Genomic DNA, 18,041 nt, shown 5'->3' on the forward strand with positions numbered 1-18,041 from the left:
TTCCCAGAGGCTAGTGAAGCTTAGAAAGAAAAAAAAACGCACTCGAGATGAAATGTTCTCCGAGCTCATGCTGTCCTCCCACACTGACAGAGCACAGACGAATGCGTGGAGGCAAATAATGTCAGAGTGCAGGAAAGCACAAAATGATCGGGAGGAGAGGTGGCGGGCTGAAGACAGGGCTGAAGCTCAAATGTGGCGGCAGCGTGATGAGAGGAGGCAGGATTCAATGCTGAGGCTGCTGGAGGACTAAACCAGTATGCTCCAGTGTATGGTTGAGCTGCAGCAAAGGCAGCTGGAGCACAGACTGCCACTACAGCCCCTGTGTAACCAACCACCCTCCTCCCCAAGTTCCATAGCCTCCACACCCAGATGCCCAAGAACGCGGTGGGGGGGCCTCCGGCCAACCAGCCACTCCACCACAGAGGATTGCCCCAAAAAAAGAAGGCTGTCATTCAATAAATTTTAAAGTTGTAAACTTTTAAAGTGCTGTGCTTAAAGTGCTGTGTGGCATTTTCCTTCCCTCCTGGGCTACCTTGGTAGTCATCCCCCTATTTGTCTGATGAATGAATAAAGAATGCATGAATGTGAAGCAACAATGACTTTATTGCCTCTGCAAGCGGTGATCGAAGGGAGGAGGGGAGGGTGGTTAGCTTACAGGGAAGTAGAGTGAACCAAGGGGCGGGGGGTTTCATGAAGGAGAAACAAACAGAACTTTCACACCGTAGCCTGGCCAGTCATGAAACTGGTTTTCAAAGTTTCTCTGATGCGTACAGCACCCTCCTGTGCTCTTCTAACCGCCCTGGTGTCCGGCTGCGCGTAACCAGCAGCCAGGCGATTTGCCTCAACCTCCCACCCCGCCATAAACGTCTCCCCCTTACTATCACAGATATTGTGGAGCACACAGCAAGCAGTAATAACAGTGGGAATAAGGGTTTCGCTGAGGTCTAAGCGAGTCAGTAAACTGCGCCAGCGCGCCTTTAAACGTCCAAATGCACATTCTACCACCATTCTGCACTTGCTCAGCCTGTAGTTGAACAGCTCCTGACTACTGTCCAGGCTGCCTGTGTACGGTTTCATGAGCCATGGCATTAAGGGGTAGGCTGGGTCCCCAAGGATACATATAGGCATTTCAACATCCCCAACAGTTATTTTCTGGTCTGGGAATAAAGTCCCTTCCTGCAGCTTTTGAAACAGACCAGAGTTCCTGAAGATGCGAGCGTCATGTACCTTTCCTGGCCATCCCACGTTGATGTTGGTGAAACGTCCCTTGTGATCCACCAGAGCTTGCAGCACTATTGAAAAGTACCCCTTGCCGTTTATGTACTCGGCGGCTTGGTGCTCCGGTGCCAAGATAGGGATATGGGTTACGTCTATGGCCCCACTACAGTTAGGGAATCCCATTGCAGCAAAGCCATCCACTATGACCTGCACATTTCCCAGGGTCACTACCCTTGATATCAGCAGATCTTTGATTGCGTGGGCTACTTGCATCACAGCAGCCCCAACAGAATTGCCCACTCCAAATTGATTCCCAACTGACCGGTAGCTGTCTGGCGTTGCAAGCTTCCACAGGGCTATCGCCACTCGCTTCTCAACTGTGAGGGCTGCTCTCATCTTGGTATTCATGCGCCTCAGGGCAGGGGAAAGCAAGTCACAAAGTTCCATGAAAGTGCCCTTACGCATGCGAAAGTTTCGCAGCCACTAGGAATCGTCCCAGACCTGCAACACTATGCAGTCCCACCAGTCTGTGCTTGTTTCCCGAGCCCAGAATTGGCGTTCCACAGCATGAACCTGCCCCATTAGCACCATGATGCATGCATTGGCAGGGCCCATGCTTTCAGAGAAATCTGTGTCCATGTCCTGATCACTCACGTGACCGCGCTGACGTCGCCTCCTCGCCCGGTATCGCTTTGCCAGGTTCCGGTGCTGCATATACTGCTGGATAATGCGTGTGGTGTTTAATGTGCTCCTAATTGCCAAAGTGAGCTGAGCGGCCTCCATGCTTGCCTTGGTATGGCGTCCGCACAGAAAAAAGGCGCGGAACGATTGTCTGCTGTTGCTCTGACGGAGAGAGGGGCAACTGACGACACGGCTTACAGGGTTGGCTTCAGGGAGCTAAAATCAACCAAGGGGGTGGCTTTACATCAAGGAGTATTTCAGGCAGGACTTCACGGAGGGTTCCAATAAGAAATGGTGCACCTAAGTTATTGTTCTTATTGGAACAAGGAGGTTAGTCTGGCCTCTGATTGATACATGGCTAGATTTACCTCGTTGCACCTTCTCTGTGAGTGACTGCAGTGTGACCTAGAGGAATGAGTCCCCTAGACGGGGGAGGAGGCAAATGAGTACAAAACAAATCTGGTCTATTTCTTGTTTTGATCCACTCCATCTATCTTTTACATCTTTGGCTGGCAGCAGACGATGCAGAAGGACTGCATGCCATCCATATCTCATGGCTGCTCGGCAGAAGACGGTACAGTACGACTGCTAGCCATCCTCATCTCTTGCCTGCCTGGCAGAAGATAGTACAGTACGACTGCTAGCAATCCGTATCGCCTGCCTGCTCACCATAAGACGGTTCAATAGGACTGACTGCAGGACTAAAGAGAATGACCTGGTCAAGTCACTCCAAATTTAGTCCCTGCGCCCATGTCTGCCCAGGCGCTCCCAGCCGACGTGGCCAGGAGCACCTCGGACACGACGAGGACGGCTACCAGTCGTACTGCACCGTCTGCTGCCAGAAGGTAATGGATTGCTGCTACTGTGTAGCAATGCCGTACCGCGTCTGCCAGCACCCAGGAGACATACGCTGACGGTTACCTGAGCGGGCTCCATGCTTGCCGTGGTATGGCGTCTGCACAGGTAACTCAGGAAAAAAGGCGCGAAACGATTGTCTGCCCTTGCTTTCACGGAGGGAGGGAGGGAACGGGGGCCTGACGATATGTACCCAGAACCACCAGCGACAATGTTTTAGCCCCATCAGGCATTGGGATCTCAACCCAGAATTCCAATGGGCAGAGGAGACTGCGGGAACTGTGGGATAGCTATCCACAGTGCAATGCTCCGGAAGTCAACTCTAGCCTTGGTACTGTGGAAGCACTCCGCCGAGTTAATGCACTTAGAGCATTTTCTGTGGGGACACACACACTCGAATATATAAAACCGATTTCTAAAAAACCGACTTCTATAAATTCGACCTTATTCCATAGTGTAGACATACCCTAAGCTTCTTCACAGGTTGGATAAAAATCAATTTACATTGGATTTTTATTTAAATCAAATCATTTTGTTTTAAAAATCAACGTATTTGAAATTTTGACAGATTATAGTAATATTAGGCCTTTATATAGGTTGTTAAATCATTTAAATTAGAAACAAAAAAATAAAATTAAGCAGTACATGTTTGCTGCTGAAGTTTTAAAGAAAGCTGGTAAAAAACTGGTAAAAAAAATCACTGTATATCCACCTGGCACTAGAGTTTGTTGAAGTGTAAAATCAGCTTTTGACAGCAGTAACCTCTTCTGCAGGTGCAGAGAGTATATTCTTCATTTCAGTTTATTCAACTAGTTCAGTTCAATAACTAGTTCATTCAAAGTTATGAAACCAACTGAGAGTTGAAACAGCAGGAAAGCTTGTTTATCTCCTCTTATCTACGAATAAAAACTAGGTGTGAGCGGATATCCACTACTTCTAGAATCATGATGTACATAGTGACCAGAAACAATCTACAGATAGTTTAAATGCAAAACATGTTTGGATAAACTTTTCTTACCTATCCAGCATGCTTAAAATATTTTTTTTATTAATTAACTAAAACACTGTTTTTGTGCATTTTAATTTAATTCTAATTTTCATCCAAACAGAGTTTGATACAAATCACAAATAGAAAAGTAGTGTTATAAAGAAATGCTCCATTCACCATTTTCTAACATAGTAAAGTAGAAGTTATTAATCTGAATAAGTTATTTAAGCAATTATATATCTTAACATACAGTATCCTCCTAGTCAGCAAAAAGTAGCACCAAATTTAGTGTAAAGACTTTATTTACTTGCAAATCAACATGTTTTAACGGTTACCAACCAATGAAAACCAATTTTATTTATTTTCTTAAAGAAAAATACAAAAGTAAAACAAGATTAAAATAGATAATTTAAATTTAAAGTTGCCTGCTTGCCAGTGTGGATAAAAAATGACTTTTTAAATTTAAAATCAGACTTTTTATTTTACTGTATTTAATTACAATAAGTTTTTTCTTTTTAAAAAATAAATCTGTTTAAAATGAAATCTGAATTTACTACACAACACATAAAGGCCTAAACTACTTATAATCTCAAAATATTTTTAAGAAATAAATATGCTGAATCCATAATCTCTATCAAAAATTTTGAGTTAGGCTACCTTTCTATAAAAAAAGAATCAGGGGAAAACATCTAGGTAAAGCTTTATAAATATGGCACCTAAGTCCCTGGACTATATTAAGGACTTGTTCCTGTGGGGGACCCAGGGGCTGAGCCACTGGGTACAAGAGATTGGCAAAGTCACCACAGGCACTGGGACCTGGCCTCTGACTCTACGAGGCACCATCACGTATCTCACCAGGATCATCCACTGAATCCACCTCAGAAGTCTCATGCTCCTGTTTTATAGCTTCTCCCTACCTGAGCTCTGATTGGCTCCATTTTCAAATTATGAATATTTATAACTCCACCCAGATGGATACTTACTCTCCAGCTCATGGAAAAATACTGATCTACCAAGTAACTACCAGCCTTTGCTTCTGGATGGTTCTGGGCACTTCAAGTAAACGGCCTTGCTCTGCCTCTTTTGTGTGGCTGTCTATACACCCGCAAACCAGAAATCCATTAATTTCTCAACTGCCTCCCTCTCTCTCTCTAAACAAATAAAACACGGCAGTGCAAAAAACATGTGCGTTACACAGGCAGAAGTCTTGGATTGTTGTTAGTTTTGTTTTTCTGGGGATGAGGTGGGGGAGTTATGTAGCAAGGGGGAAGGAGCAGAGAGTGTGCAGCCAGAAAGGAGCAACACTGTTGTCAAAGCAGGACATTGTGGGAAGAAGGGACAACATTCTTCAGAGAGCAGCCTCTAGTGTTGATTTTAATACCTGGGAATTGGAGGAAAAAACTGACAGGGCTGCAGGTCGTAAGTGAGATCATCCAGTGCATTGTCTTTTGGGAAGTTTTGGAAATGTATAATGGGTCCAAAACAAGCTTTGTAGGGATGACTGGGAGCATGGGATCAACTTCCAAGTGTGGAATAGTCTCCATCCCATAATGTCACCTGCATCCCATAATTTTTGTGCCTTTTCTCAAAATCCCACAAACCCACATGGCCCTCTCTTACAGTCTACCATCTTCAACTGAATCATGGAGCCTGCACAGATCTGCACTATCATCATAAGCATTGCAAACAGAGGGCACATAATCTTGCAGTATTTGTAAAGAAGAAAAACTAGAAAAACCGAAACAGTGGGGAACATGATGATTTCTTGGAGCACAGATTGCTGTGGGACATAACGAGAACCAATTCAAGGCTGTTGGTGGCATGCATGGAGCAGCTGCAGATGCTGGAGCGCCATTTGTGGGCCTGAGAAACTACCACTGACTGGTGGGATCGCATCGTAACATAGGCTTGGGATGACAAGCAGTGGCTGCAGAACTTTCAGATGCGAAAGCCAACATTCCTGGATCTATGCACTGAGCTCACCCCAGACCTCCTGCACAGCAACAACAAAATGAGAGCTGCACTGTGGAAACCTGCAACACCAATTGCTACTGGTCCATTGTAAATCAATTTGGAGTCAGGAAATCCACCTTGGAGGCCACTGTCATGCAAGTGTGCTGAACCATTAATCACCTCCTGCTATGTCGGATTGTGACTCTTGGCAATATGCACAACATAGTGGATGGATCTTCAAAAATGGGGTTCCTGAACTGTGCTGGAGCGACAGATAGGGATGTGTGTGCTATTTTGATATAAGACCATCTTGTCACAAAGCATATCAACAGAAAAGGCTACTTTTCTATGGTTAAGCAAGCACTGGTGGATCACCAGGAGTGCTTCACTTACATCAGTGTGAGTTGGTCAGGGAAGGTGCAGGACACTCGCATCTTTAACAACACAGGACTTTTCAGAAAGCTGTAGTCAGGCACTTTCTTTCCCAACTAGCGGATTACCACTGGGAATGCTGGAATTGCCAATAATGATCCTGGCCACCCAGCCTACCCATTGCTCTCCTGGCTTATGAAGCTGTGCACCAGCTATCTCAACAGTACCACCGTCCGGAATGTCTACAAACTTCAATCATCTGCTGGTACCACCAGCAGTGCTGCAACTAAACGGGTGTCAGTAAATTACCTGTATCAGAAAAGAGAAAAGAGAGAAAAGAGAAAAGGCTGTCTTTGTCTAGTAAAACCAAGGATGAGCTTGTAATCAGGACCAGCAAATTGCAACATAACTCCATTTTGACTCCAAGATGAAAAGACTGCTTGGTTCATTTACGCAACAAGTTTTCCCTTTCATCTTGTTCAGAAGGGACATTTCATTAACATGGTTCAATCATTATGACCAGGCTATACTAAACCTGGCAAAGCAGATGTTGCTGTAAGGTTGCTAGATACAACGTATGACAAGGAAATTGAACAGTGCAAAAAACATTGATATGAAATTGGTTAACCTGAGTTTTGATGGGTGGTGCAATGTACAGTAATATGTGCTTGTGTGACAACAGAATATGGCATTGTCTATCTTACAGAAACAACTGATACTTCAGGAAATGCCCATACAGCAGAGCACTTAAAAGAAGTAGCAGTCAAAGCTATAACAAACTGAACAAAAATTCAAGTGTCAAGTGCATAGCTTTGTCACACACAATGCTGCAAATGCAGCAAAAATGAGAAGAAATCTAGAAGAAGATAATGAAGAGAACCTGACACTTCTAAAATACGGGTACAAGGCTTATTTGATGCATCTTTCTGCCAAAAACTGAAGTACAACTCCGGAAATGAAGGAAAATGTTGCTGAAATTGCAAAATACTTCCATGACAAATACTTGCTTCAGCTTCACGGAAGACAGCAGGTGAATCCAAACTAATTCTCCCCCAAAAACTATGATGGAATTCAGTGGTTGACTGTTTTGAGCTATTTATAAAGAACTGGCCTATTCTGATGACAATTTGTGAAGAAAATTGAGAACAAAATAAATGAAACTAGCACAGCCAAAGGAGTGAACATTGGACTAAACAGAAATGTAGAAGATATACTGAATAAATTGAAACCTATTTCCATGGCCTTGGACAAACTGCAGAAAGATTGCTGCTGTATTGCAATGCTGTTGCAATTTGGAAAGAACTTTGGAACATTTGAGAAAGAAATACCTGGTAACACAGTTAAATTGCAGGCAGTAAAAAAACAGATGGATCGAGCACTTACTCCGCCTCATTTTCTTGCCAATATCATCAACCCAAGGTAGATGCCTAACCACTGAAGAAGATGCTGCTGCTATGACATGGGCATCTAATAATCACCCATCAATAGTGACAGCCATAATAAATTTCAGAGCCGGAGGTGAACCATTCAAATAGTACATATTTGCTGAAGTTTTAAAGAAAGTCATATGACTCAACTGATAGATATCACTAGCAAAGCACCTGGAACCAGACTTTTTGAAGAGCTAAACAGGCAGTAGCCTCTTCTGCGGGCACAGAAAGAATATTTTCTTCATTCATTCAAAGTTGAGAAATCAACCGGGAGTTGAAAAAGCAGGAAAACTTGTCTCATTCTTCCAGTCTATGAATAAAAATGAGGAAGGAGAGGATGAGAACTACCAGTTTTAAAAGTTTGAAAGACAGCCTAACTAACTTAGGAGTCAGTCTCCTTTTCAAGAGATTTAGACAAGTGAGAATTTAAGCTCCAGTCACTTTCACTTAGGCACATGTGAAAATTTCCCAGGCTGACCTGAAATAATCAGTTTAATTCACTGACTGAAGTTAATCCCTCTGTTCCTTTAGTAAATAATTTAGTTGCAACTGTGAAACATGTTTTGATAACAGAAGTGTAATATCCAAAACATTTAAGGTTTTGTTTAATAAAAAAAAGTGTTATATGCTGGTTTGTGGGTTTAATTAAATACCATCCTCATGTAGCTTGACACAAATCATAAGCAAAAAGTTAATTATCTAGTAAATAAGCAATGTATCATTCACCATTTTGTAACATACTAAAAATGTACAGTTTATAAGGCTCTGAAATATTAAGCTGTATAATTGCTTAAATAAGTGTATATAGTTAAAACGTACCTCCCAGATAGCAAAAAGATGTACCAAATCTAGTGCAAAGGTAAATCAACATTTTTAATGGTTATATCAACCAATCAGAATGTGCCTTTCTTTAGCAAATAACTGAAATACAAATGGAAAAGTTGATTATAATCAATTATTTAAATCAAGGCTTTCCACTTGGCGATTTAAATCACTCCACCCTACTTCTTTACCTCAACTTCCTGCATCTGTGAAATGGTGATATTTACCTACTTCACAGCAATGACAATTAATTGATAAAATTGTCTTGAAGACAGAATGGAGAGTATGAAGAAATCATTACAAGTAGGTTGAGAGAGTGTCAGAAAATTTCCTTTTATATCAGATCAACAGAGAAGAGAAACAGAAGGCTCAGGGAATGGGTGCTCCAATGTGGAGCCTAAATCTACTACATTAGATCAAAAAGAAAAGGAGTACTTGTGGCACCTTAGAGACTAACCAATTTATTTGAGCATAAGCTTTCGTGAGCTACAGCTCACTTCATCGGATGCATACTGTGGAAACTGCAGAAGACATTATATACACAGAGACCATGAAACAATACCTCCTCCCACCCCACTCTCCTGCTGGTAATAGCTTATCTAAAGTGATCACTCTCCTTACAATGCGTATGATAATCAAGTTGGGCCATTTCCAGCACAAATCCAGGTTTTCTCACCCTCCCCCCCCCACACACAAACTCACTCTCCTGCTGGTAATAGCTTATCCAAAGTGACCACTCTCCTTACAATGCGTATGAAAATCAAGGTGGGCCATTTCCAGCACAAATCCACGTTTTCTCACCCCCCCCACCCCCAAAACACACACACACAAACTCACTCTCCTGCTGGTAATGAAAACCTGGATTTGTGCTGGAAATGGCCCACCTTGATTTTCATACACATTGTAAAGAGAGTGGTCACTTTGGATGGGCTATTACCAGCAGGAGAGTGAGTTTGTGTGTGTGTGGGGGGGAGGGGGGAGGGTGAGAAAACCTGGATTTGTGCTGGAAATAGACCAACTTGATTATCATACACATTGTAAGGAGAGTGGTCACTTTAGATAAGCTATTACCAGCAGGAGAGTGGGGTGGGAGGAGGTATTGTTTCATGGTCTCGTGTATATAATGTCTTCTGCAGTTTCCACAGTATGCATCCGATGAAGTGAGCTGTAGCTCACGAAAGCTTATGCTCAAATAAATTGGTTAGTCTCTAAGGTGCCACAAGTACTCCTTTTCTTTTTGCGACTACAGACTAACACGGCTGTTACTCTGAAACCTACATTAGATCACTAGTTGCAATCTAGCTCTGGTCAGTAGCGAGCAAACGCAGGTAACATCTGAGACTACAACAACTGGTTCCAATACCTCATGCACAAGTGTCCACATTACAAAAGTAACAACAACTGGTATCCTGAAGATTGAATTGCCTGCATACCCCTAGAGGTGCTCTCCCCCAAGTCAGGATAAAAGCACACCGGCGGTGCGATGCAGGTAAACTGCACTCTTTCCACACAAAGCTAGGGAGCTGCATTATCAAGTACTGTCAATGCACAGGCACATTTAAAATCTTACACTCTCCATAGAGCCCACTACAAATGGCTCCAACACTATTAGGCTATCCCTATAGTAGAAAGTTTTTTCCTCTTTACCACATGGCAACTTAAACAATAAATGTTCCTTTATGGAGTACGTACTGTAAAAACTCATTAACAGTCAGTCTGTTTAGCTTAAGAAATTAAATCAAATTAGCTGTGACCTTGCCTGTTAGATATTGTCCATTTCAAAATCTTTTCCAACATCCAGCCACAATTTTCGATTATACAAAAGGATCGTACTTTTATATTATCTGGTCTCTTTAAAACCTTTTCAAGGCTAACAAGATAGGGGCCATATAACTTTACCTGGACATATGCTATAGCTCTAATTCTGAAGTGCCTTGGATATTTACTAAGGCTTCAGAGAGGTTTCAGTTACAGTCCCTAAATGGACTGGTTTATGAACAAAACTGGCTCTTTATGATTAGCGCCATAAGAATTCTTTTAATGTTTTATGATGAAGCCTGTAGTGACAGAACCATGCTTCTAAGGAGTATGAATAGGATCTCAAGAACTCTGATATTTACCTTTGTTTTTTAAGTGGGCTTTGCTCAAATGCCTGCCGCAAGAACAAGCAAGGCTGTAATCTAAAAGGTCTCTGTTTCTCTGATTTAATCACAAATGGGACATGCATCAAGTGGGAACCCCACAAATAACCTCATGGTCCAACTTCACCATAGTGAGACCCAGTAGTCGAACAGACTGAAAGTTAGGACAAAATATGTATAAGTTTCCAGAAGCTTTAAATTATTCAGGATCAATTTCTCTAAAATGAACACTGACCCAAATTCAGAGAGTCTCTAAATTGGTGCAATTTACACCTCCTTCCCACTCCCAGAGCACATAACTTGGACTCCTCCATAGTTACTAGACTCATCTCACTTGCCAAATTACAACTTAATATGAAAAAAAATCATGTTTCAAGAACCACTTTGGACTGGAGTTTGACACAGCTTTTTCCCCCAAACGATGCATCAGAGGGGGCCTGTAGGGTAACTTAGAATGCTCAACAAACATGAACAGATCACTATCTTGCAGGTGTACTAATGTCCTTGACCGAATTTCTCTGCTAAAAATTATCCTATAAATTGGTTAGTCTCTAAGGTGCCACAAGTACTCCTTTTCTTTTCGCAAATACAGACTAACACGGCTGCTACTCTGAAACCTATGGATCTTGAGGCCTAGGTTTTACCCAATGGAAAGTAGATTTCTGATTAAGACAATTATCTCAAGACAATAACTTTGGATATTTTATTTCTTCTTCACATAGGACTGAGAGGACAACAAAGTCATGGTTATTTCCTCAAAACCTCAGTTCTTTTTACTCTTATCTTTTCTGAATTTTCACTTTATGCCATGCTTTCTTTCTCCTCTATTACAGGATAGTAGAATAATGCTAATACAATGTCCTGTGATCTGTAAATTGAGGAATAAATCCTGCGGATGCTTATAATTCCATCTTAATTCCACAAAAATTACAGCATTTATTGCCAATGAGATAGGCTCCTACTGGAAAAAGCTCCAGAGCATACACAATAGCTGAGAAACCATTTAAGAGGATCAAGATGCTTTTTAAAAAGGCATTTAAAGGACCACTATTATTAAAGTCACACTTTTGCCTGAAAAGTATAACCCGTTGTGACGAGTAACCCTTAAGATTAATAGAACAAAGAAATTAGAAAAAGTATATTACATGCACAGGAATAGAAATATTTTTTCAGTTGTTTAGTTTGCGTATAATCAATTTTACTGATTCCCATATAGGGTTAATCAGTTTTCTTGTGTGAGTAGAGAAAAACATTTTAAAAATAGGAAAAAGTGATTGTAAAGATGACAGGAGGACTCAAATGGATACAGCACCCTGAACTACTTTTAACTCGTTTTTTTAAAATGACTATATTTCCAATTCAAATTCCAACCCAGGAATTGGCTTTTGGAGCACAACACCTAAAGTTATATGATCTAGAAATATAAATACCTAAACTCAGGTGGCTGACTTTATCCATCTCAATACATGGCTCACTGATGTTGCTTCCACTTTTACAGTAGTAAAGTTAAAACTCAAAGATAAACCTTGCTGTTGAAGCTCTGAAATTAACTCAGTTCTTGCTGCTTTTTGGTTCAGGTCTTTATGGATACAACAGTTCTTGCCATTTTAAACAACTTTTAGAGTCTGTGATAGTTATTACACTGTTACTTAATGCCAAAAACCTTTGTGAATGCCTTGCTAAAGTAGCTCCCCACACAGGCTGCTTCAGCAAGGCATTGTAAGGCACCTTAGGCTGCAAGGTAATGGTGACACAGCACCCCACCAGTCTTAATTGTACTCTGGTATGTCATATCCCTCACTGCAGAAGAGTAAGCTAATATCAGTGCAGGATTTCCATACAAAAGTTTGAGTTCCTTGTATTTTCTGAGAGATTATGGTCAACACTGCTCAAATATTCCCCAACTTTTTGAGAAGCACTAAAAAAAAAAAAAAAAAATTTTGGACTACCACTTATTCCCAAAAAAAATCCACAAACAATGGAATATCTGCCTCGAAGCTGACAGATGAGATTGAGCTAAAGAAGGATATTTTAACAAATGTGAAGTGAATTAAAAAGGGGGGTCAAGAATTATCACACATGCAAAACTGTTCCCCAATGTTCAAAATAGTTTGCTTACTTCTCCCCCCACACACCTTGTAGCAAAGCTGTAGGAGATACAGATTTTTTTTTTTAAACAGTTTACTGGCTCCATCTAGTAGCAATCTAATACATATGACTAAAGATTAGGCAATAAAACTAGTTTTGAAAGTTGACAACTATTTAAATAGTAATGTCAGAAAGGCACATCAGCTCTAATGGTCTTAAAATAGATTGACCTTTTCCATGTGGAGATTGATGTGAACAGTAAACTGATCACTAAGTAAAATCATCCATGGAGAAAGGATGCTTTAATCCACCAAAAATGAAGTTAGTCAGACAAGCTGTTTGCAACCTAAGACATTTTAAAAAGCAGTGGTCACCCCAGATAGAAAATACTTCCTACCACATCTTTGTTTGCAAATGAAGATGGAGAAATAATTAAAATTGTTTTTTAGATTCATCTTTCTGACAGGGGAGATATGCATCCCTGTTCTGCTGCCATGACAAGTTCCCAACTACCCCACTGTATCCACTTCCTGCACACCCTGTAATTCCATGTGTCCATCAGTTAAGCAACTCTCATAGACACTAACTGTGCGTCTCCCATGTACAAACCTCATAGTAGGCCTACTTACATGAGAAGGACAAAGGTTAATGCATGGAAAAAGCATCAGACTTCAGTGTCAGAGATATGTATGTAGGAAAAAATACAAAATCAATCCTTGTGGTGCACATTTTCAGGACTCAAGAGGCAAAAAAGGAACGGCACCTCTCCAGGGTAGAATAAAGGTATTTTGCAGAATTTAATTATGAATGTCCATACCTCCAAATATTTCAGTTTCTTCTAACTTTAACCTTCACCCTGAGTTCCCCAGGGGAGGCATTTGGGAGGTGGCTGGGGGAGCGGATTGTTTTTAATTTTAACCAACTATTTTGTTCTAGTAAGGACTTTTATCCTTCAATTATTGTTATGCACTCCCAAACATCTGCATTTTAAAGTTTTTTTGAATGAATTATCTGAAGCTTGTATGGGAAATGAATCAAATTAGATAGCACATCCCAGGGGTGGCCAAAGTGTGGATCGAGAGCCACATGGGGCTCTTTTACCATTGAAGTGCGGCTCATGGAGCCCCCCACACCTCTGTCCATTCTCCACCTATCAGACTGGGTGTGGGGAGCTTGGGACCTCTGCCTTGCAGCAGAGTGGTGGGGTAGGGGCTTCTGCACAGCAGGGAGGAGGGTCTCGGGGCTTCAGCAGGAGTGGGGCTAAAGCCCTGAGCTCAGTCAGGCACCTCCCACAGGGCTGAAGCAGGTGTGTCCTGGCTCTCAACTTCTAAAGATTGTCGTATACGGCTTGGAGGGTCAGTAAGTTTGGCGACCTCTGGCATATCCCTTTGTAATGACTTCTATCACTTGTCTATAATCACCTCGAATCATTCCACAAAATAAGACCGTCTCAGCAAACACAACAGGAACATTCCAGAGATTGTACCAGTGAGTCACAAGCTATTTCTTGATATTAACACTACGACTGGCCCTTGCCTGGCTTGTTCCAGTATTTGTTCCCATTCCGTCCTGATTTAATCTTGTTCAGCTTGAATTTAAAATCCCTTTGCTGAAAAATCTTTTCTATCTGAGAGCAGACCGCAAGCCTCACCAAGTGTTAGTAAATTTAGGACACTGCCCTATCTTATTTGAATTAGGATGAGGTGGAAGCAAGGACTGGGAAATCACAGGCATTGCTTTTTTCAGATATGGTCTAATTGAAGATTTTCTGGGGAATCCCCTATTGTTTAATCCCTATACACCAGATCAAGTAATTGCAATCTCTTCATTTACTTTGAATTATTACTCTCTCAAACCATGTGCTTGGTCATTTTTCTGAAAACTGGCAGGGGGCCTGTCTCCTCGTTCAGTTGTTTTGTACAACAACTGATCAGCTGTACCTCACCTCTAAAGGTGAGGTCTTGGAATCACTCCTCAAACTGAAAGCAAAAAGTTTGTGTCCACAGATCACCATCGAAGAGAAAACACTCCTTAGGTCAATCTGGTAGGAAATATTTCTGTAACACTAACACTTCTCTAGGGCACAACTCATTTCAAGTAAATCAGAGCGAGAATCACCAACTGCCCGAAGGAACCAAAATCAGAGGCAAAACTATGTGCAGAACGGAAGAGACAAAGTATTCCATCCCACTGAAATACGTGGACTATTGGAACCCGCAACTGGAACTATGGACTATACCATACTTGCCTTGAGAAGGCCATAATAAATTTGTGACTGACCTGTGTACATATAGGTGAGATTTATTTTAGGTTTTGCTGGAGAACTAATCCAATTTGGGGTAATTAAAGATGTACATGAATGTATGGCATCCTCCTACAGAAGAACTCACAGCAACTCCACATCAATGGTGGGAGGAATTCTGGTGAGCTCACCTATCAGTGGCTCTAGACAAAAAAAAAAAACAAAAAAAAACAAACACTTCTTAGCTTTTATGATTGGGAACATAATAGTGTTGTCTTCCTGACTCTGCTGGGAGATCTCAAGAGCACAGCTTGAGTAGCCAAGGTGTTTGCTGGATAGTTCTTTGGGGGACAAGATGTCCTCCCCTCCTCAGAGCACTCTGTGGCACTGAAGCTACTACATGTTTGCTACTCCAGTCTCAGGTTAAAGTAGCTTCTGTGCCTTCCACCCATGACACATAACAGGAATGGCCAATAAACTTCAGCAGAAAGATAGAGGCTCCACAAGATGAGCTTCTGTGGCCAAAGACAAGTGGTAGGATCTGTTCCTCCAAGAGGCAACCTGCCTCCTTTCACATCTACGGGTGTAAGCGCTGAAGCGGCTGTGTTCATTTTACCCTCCAACGAAGTGCTTGTCAAGAACTTTCCCAAGGTTTCATCCATGTTCCACTCATCATTATGGGCAGCAGGTAAGATAGTCTCAGAATGATTTGGAAAGACCGTGAAGAGATGCTCAATATACCCAGAAAATACTATCAGCATAAAAGAGCCAACTTCCCAACTGTGATCGCTTTGCTAACTTAGTCATGTTGAGTAATTAATTCACATTTTAACCATGATCCCTTAAAAACATTAAAGACCTTTGACAAAAATTAAAGCAAGGGTTGTAGGGAGTGGGGCCACGGAGGACATCTGCAGGGGGAGGGGGGGAGGGGTGTGAGAGCCTCCAGGTTATGGGACACCGAACTGGGGGTGATTCCCCAGAGGACGGAGGGAGGATGCCTCCCGGGGGTTAGGGGTCGGCTCCCCAGCAGGGAAGGGAAGCAGAGGGAGATGGCTCCCTGGGAGAATGGGCAGGACAGTAAAGGAGACTCCCCAAGGGCAGAGGGGAGATGGTGCCCCTGGGGACGGGGAATGGGGGGGTGGCTCCCCAAGGGTACGGGGGGGGGGGCGAGGCCGGGGTGGGACGTCGTGGGGAGCCCGCTCGCGGGGGGAGTGGGGGCTGCGCTGGGGAGCCCGATGCTCCCGGGAGGCGGGGAGGGCCAGTCCTGCCCGCACTTACCGGGTGCCTCCGTCGATCACACACGGGGGCAGGACGCTCGCCATGCTCGGGAGGCGGCGGCGGCACCCCAGACCCTACACGCCCCCGAGGCTGAGCCCGCGCCAGCCGCTGCCTGCCGGCTCGCTCGGCCCCCACCGCACCGGCGCAGGAGGGAAACCGGGCACCACGCAGCCGGCTGACAGCGCCGCCTTCAGGACGCATGCGCCGCGCACGCTCACGCCACGTGACCCGGCTTCCCCTGCCCGCTGAGCGGGCCCTGTCCCCATAGGCCCAGGGCAGCGCTGAGGGCCGGTCTCGCGCGGCAGCCCCTCCCAGCGCCCCGCGCCAGGGAGGGAAAAACAGAGCCACCCTCCCCTCTGCACGTGACGGGACGCCCCTTAGCTTGGTGCCCGTGGGCCTGCCACCAGGTACAGGCCATGTCGCCTAAGGCCCAAGGTGCATCGGGTCAGCTCAAAAGCATCTTTTTCAAGCAGTAAGCTCTGCAAAGGATGCAGTGGGGATGTAGCGTTTCCTGGCACTGTACCGTGGTGGGTGCCGACCCATTTCAAAGTAAACTCTGCCTCATTTTGCATTTTTTCAGTGAAGCTGAGGTTTCATAATCAGTTTCTGTCATGGGCACTAACCCTTTATTAAATCATACAAATCTTGTCCTGTGTTTCTTTAGGTGTAGGTGGCTACCCTACAGTACAACACCCTCCAATTGAGCCCACAGTATCTTAATCACAGGTGGTATTTGGCACACTAAAAGAAAAGTATAAACACTTTCCAGAGCAGTCTCATCTTCCATACAAATATCTCAACATGCTTGAAAAAAAAAATGATGAATTAAGTTTCAACACCCTTATCACCTAGGGGGTTATTAGCCACCACTTCACAAACAGGGAAACATCTTATACTTGCAGGGCCGGCTCTAGGGTTTTTGTCGCCCCAAGCAAAAAGTTTGCTGCCCCAAGCTCCAAGAGCGCAACTGCCCAAGCACATGCTTTGTCAAGGTTCCTCCCCCACTCTGAACTCTAGGGTACAGATGTGGGGACCTGCATGAAAAACCTCCTAAGCTTATCTTTAGCAGCTTAGGTCAAAACTTCCCCAAGGTACAAAATATTCCACCCGTTGTCCTTGGACTGGCCGCTACCACCACCAAACTAATACTGGTTACTGGGGAAGAGCTGGTTGGACGCATCCTTCCCCCCAAAATACTTCCCAAAACCTTGCACCCCACTTCCTGGACAAGGTTTGGTAAAAAGCCTCACCAATTTGCCTAGGTGACTACAGACCCAGACCCTTGGATCTTAAGAACAATGAACAATCCTCCCAACACTTGCACCCCCCCTTTCCTGGGAAATGTTGGATAAAAAGCCTCACCAATTTGCATAGGTGACCACAGACCCAAACCCTTGGATCTGAGAACAATGAAAAAGCATTCAGTTCCTTACACAAGACTTTTAATAAAAATAGAAGTAAATAGAAATGAAGAAATCCCCCCTGTAAAATCAGGATGGTAGATATCTTACAGGGTAATTAGATTCAAAAACATAGAGAACCCCTCTAGGCAAAACCTTAAGTTACAAAAAAGATACACAGACAGAAATAGTTATTCTATTCAGCACAATTCTTTTCTCAGCCATTTAAAGAAATCATAATCTAACACATAACTAGCTAGATTACTTACTAAAAGTTCTAAGACTCCATTCCTGGTCTATCCCCGGCCAAGACGACTACAGACAGACACAGACCCTTTGTTTCTCTCCCTCCTCCCAGCTTTTGAAAGTATCTTGTCTCCTCATTGGTCATTTTGGTCAGGTGCCAGCGAGGTTACCTTTAGCTTCTTAACCCTTTACAGGTGAGAGGAGCTTTCCCCTGGCCAGGAGGGATTTCAAAGGGGTTTACCCTTCCCTTTATATTTATGACATGCTTGCTTTGCTGGTGCCTAGAGCCGGCCCTTGAATACCTTCCTTGAAGCTCCCATTGGC

General features: G+C 43.3%; 1 protein-coding gene across 1 annotated transcript in view; it reads right to left on the reverse strand.

Moving 5' to 3' along the window:
- ACTR3B (actin related protein 3B) overlaps positions 1-16,272 on the reverse strand; it is a 51,741-nt gene extending 35,469 nt beyond the window's left edge. The window contains exon 1 of the mRNA XM_073329676.1: positions 16,072-16,272. Coding sequence (XP_073185777.1) covers positions 16,072-16,272 — 201 coding nt within the window. The remainder of the gene's footprint in view (positions 1-16,071) is intronic.
- Positions 16,273-18,041: the final 1,769 nt, after the last annotated feature.

The sequence above is a fragment of the Lepidochelys kempii genome, chromosome 2 (assembly GCF_965140285.1).
Source record: "Lepidochelys kempii isolate rLepKem1 chromosome 2, rLepKem1.hap1, whole genome shotgun sequence".
Lineage (NCBI taxonomy): Eukaryota > Metazoa > Chordata > Testudines > Cheloniidae > Lepidochelys > Lepidochelys kempii.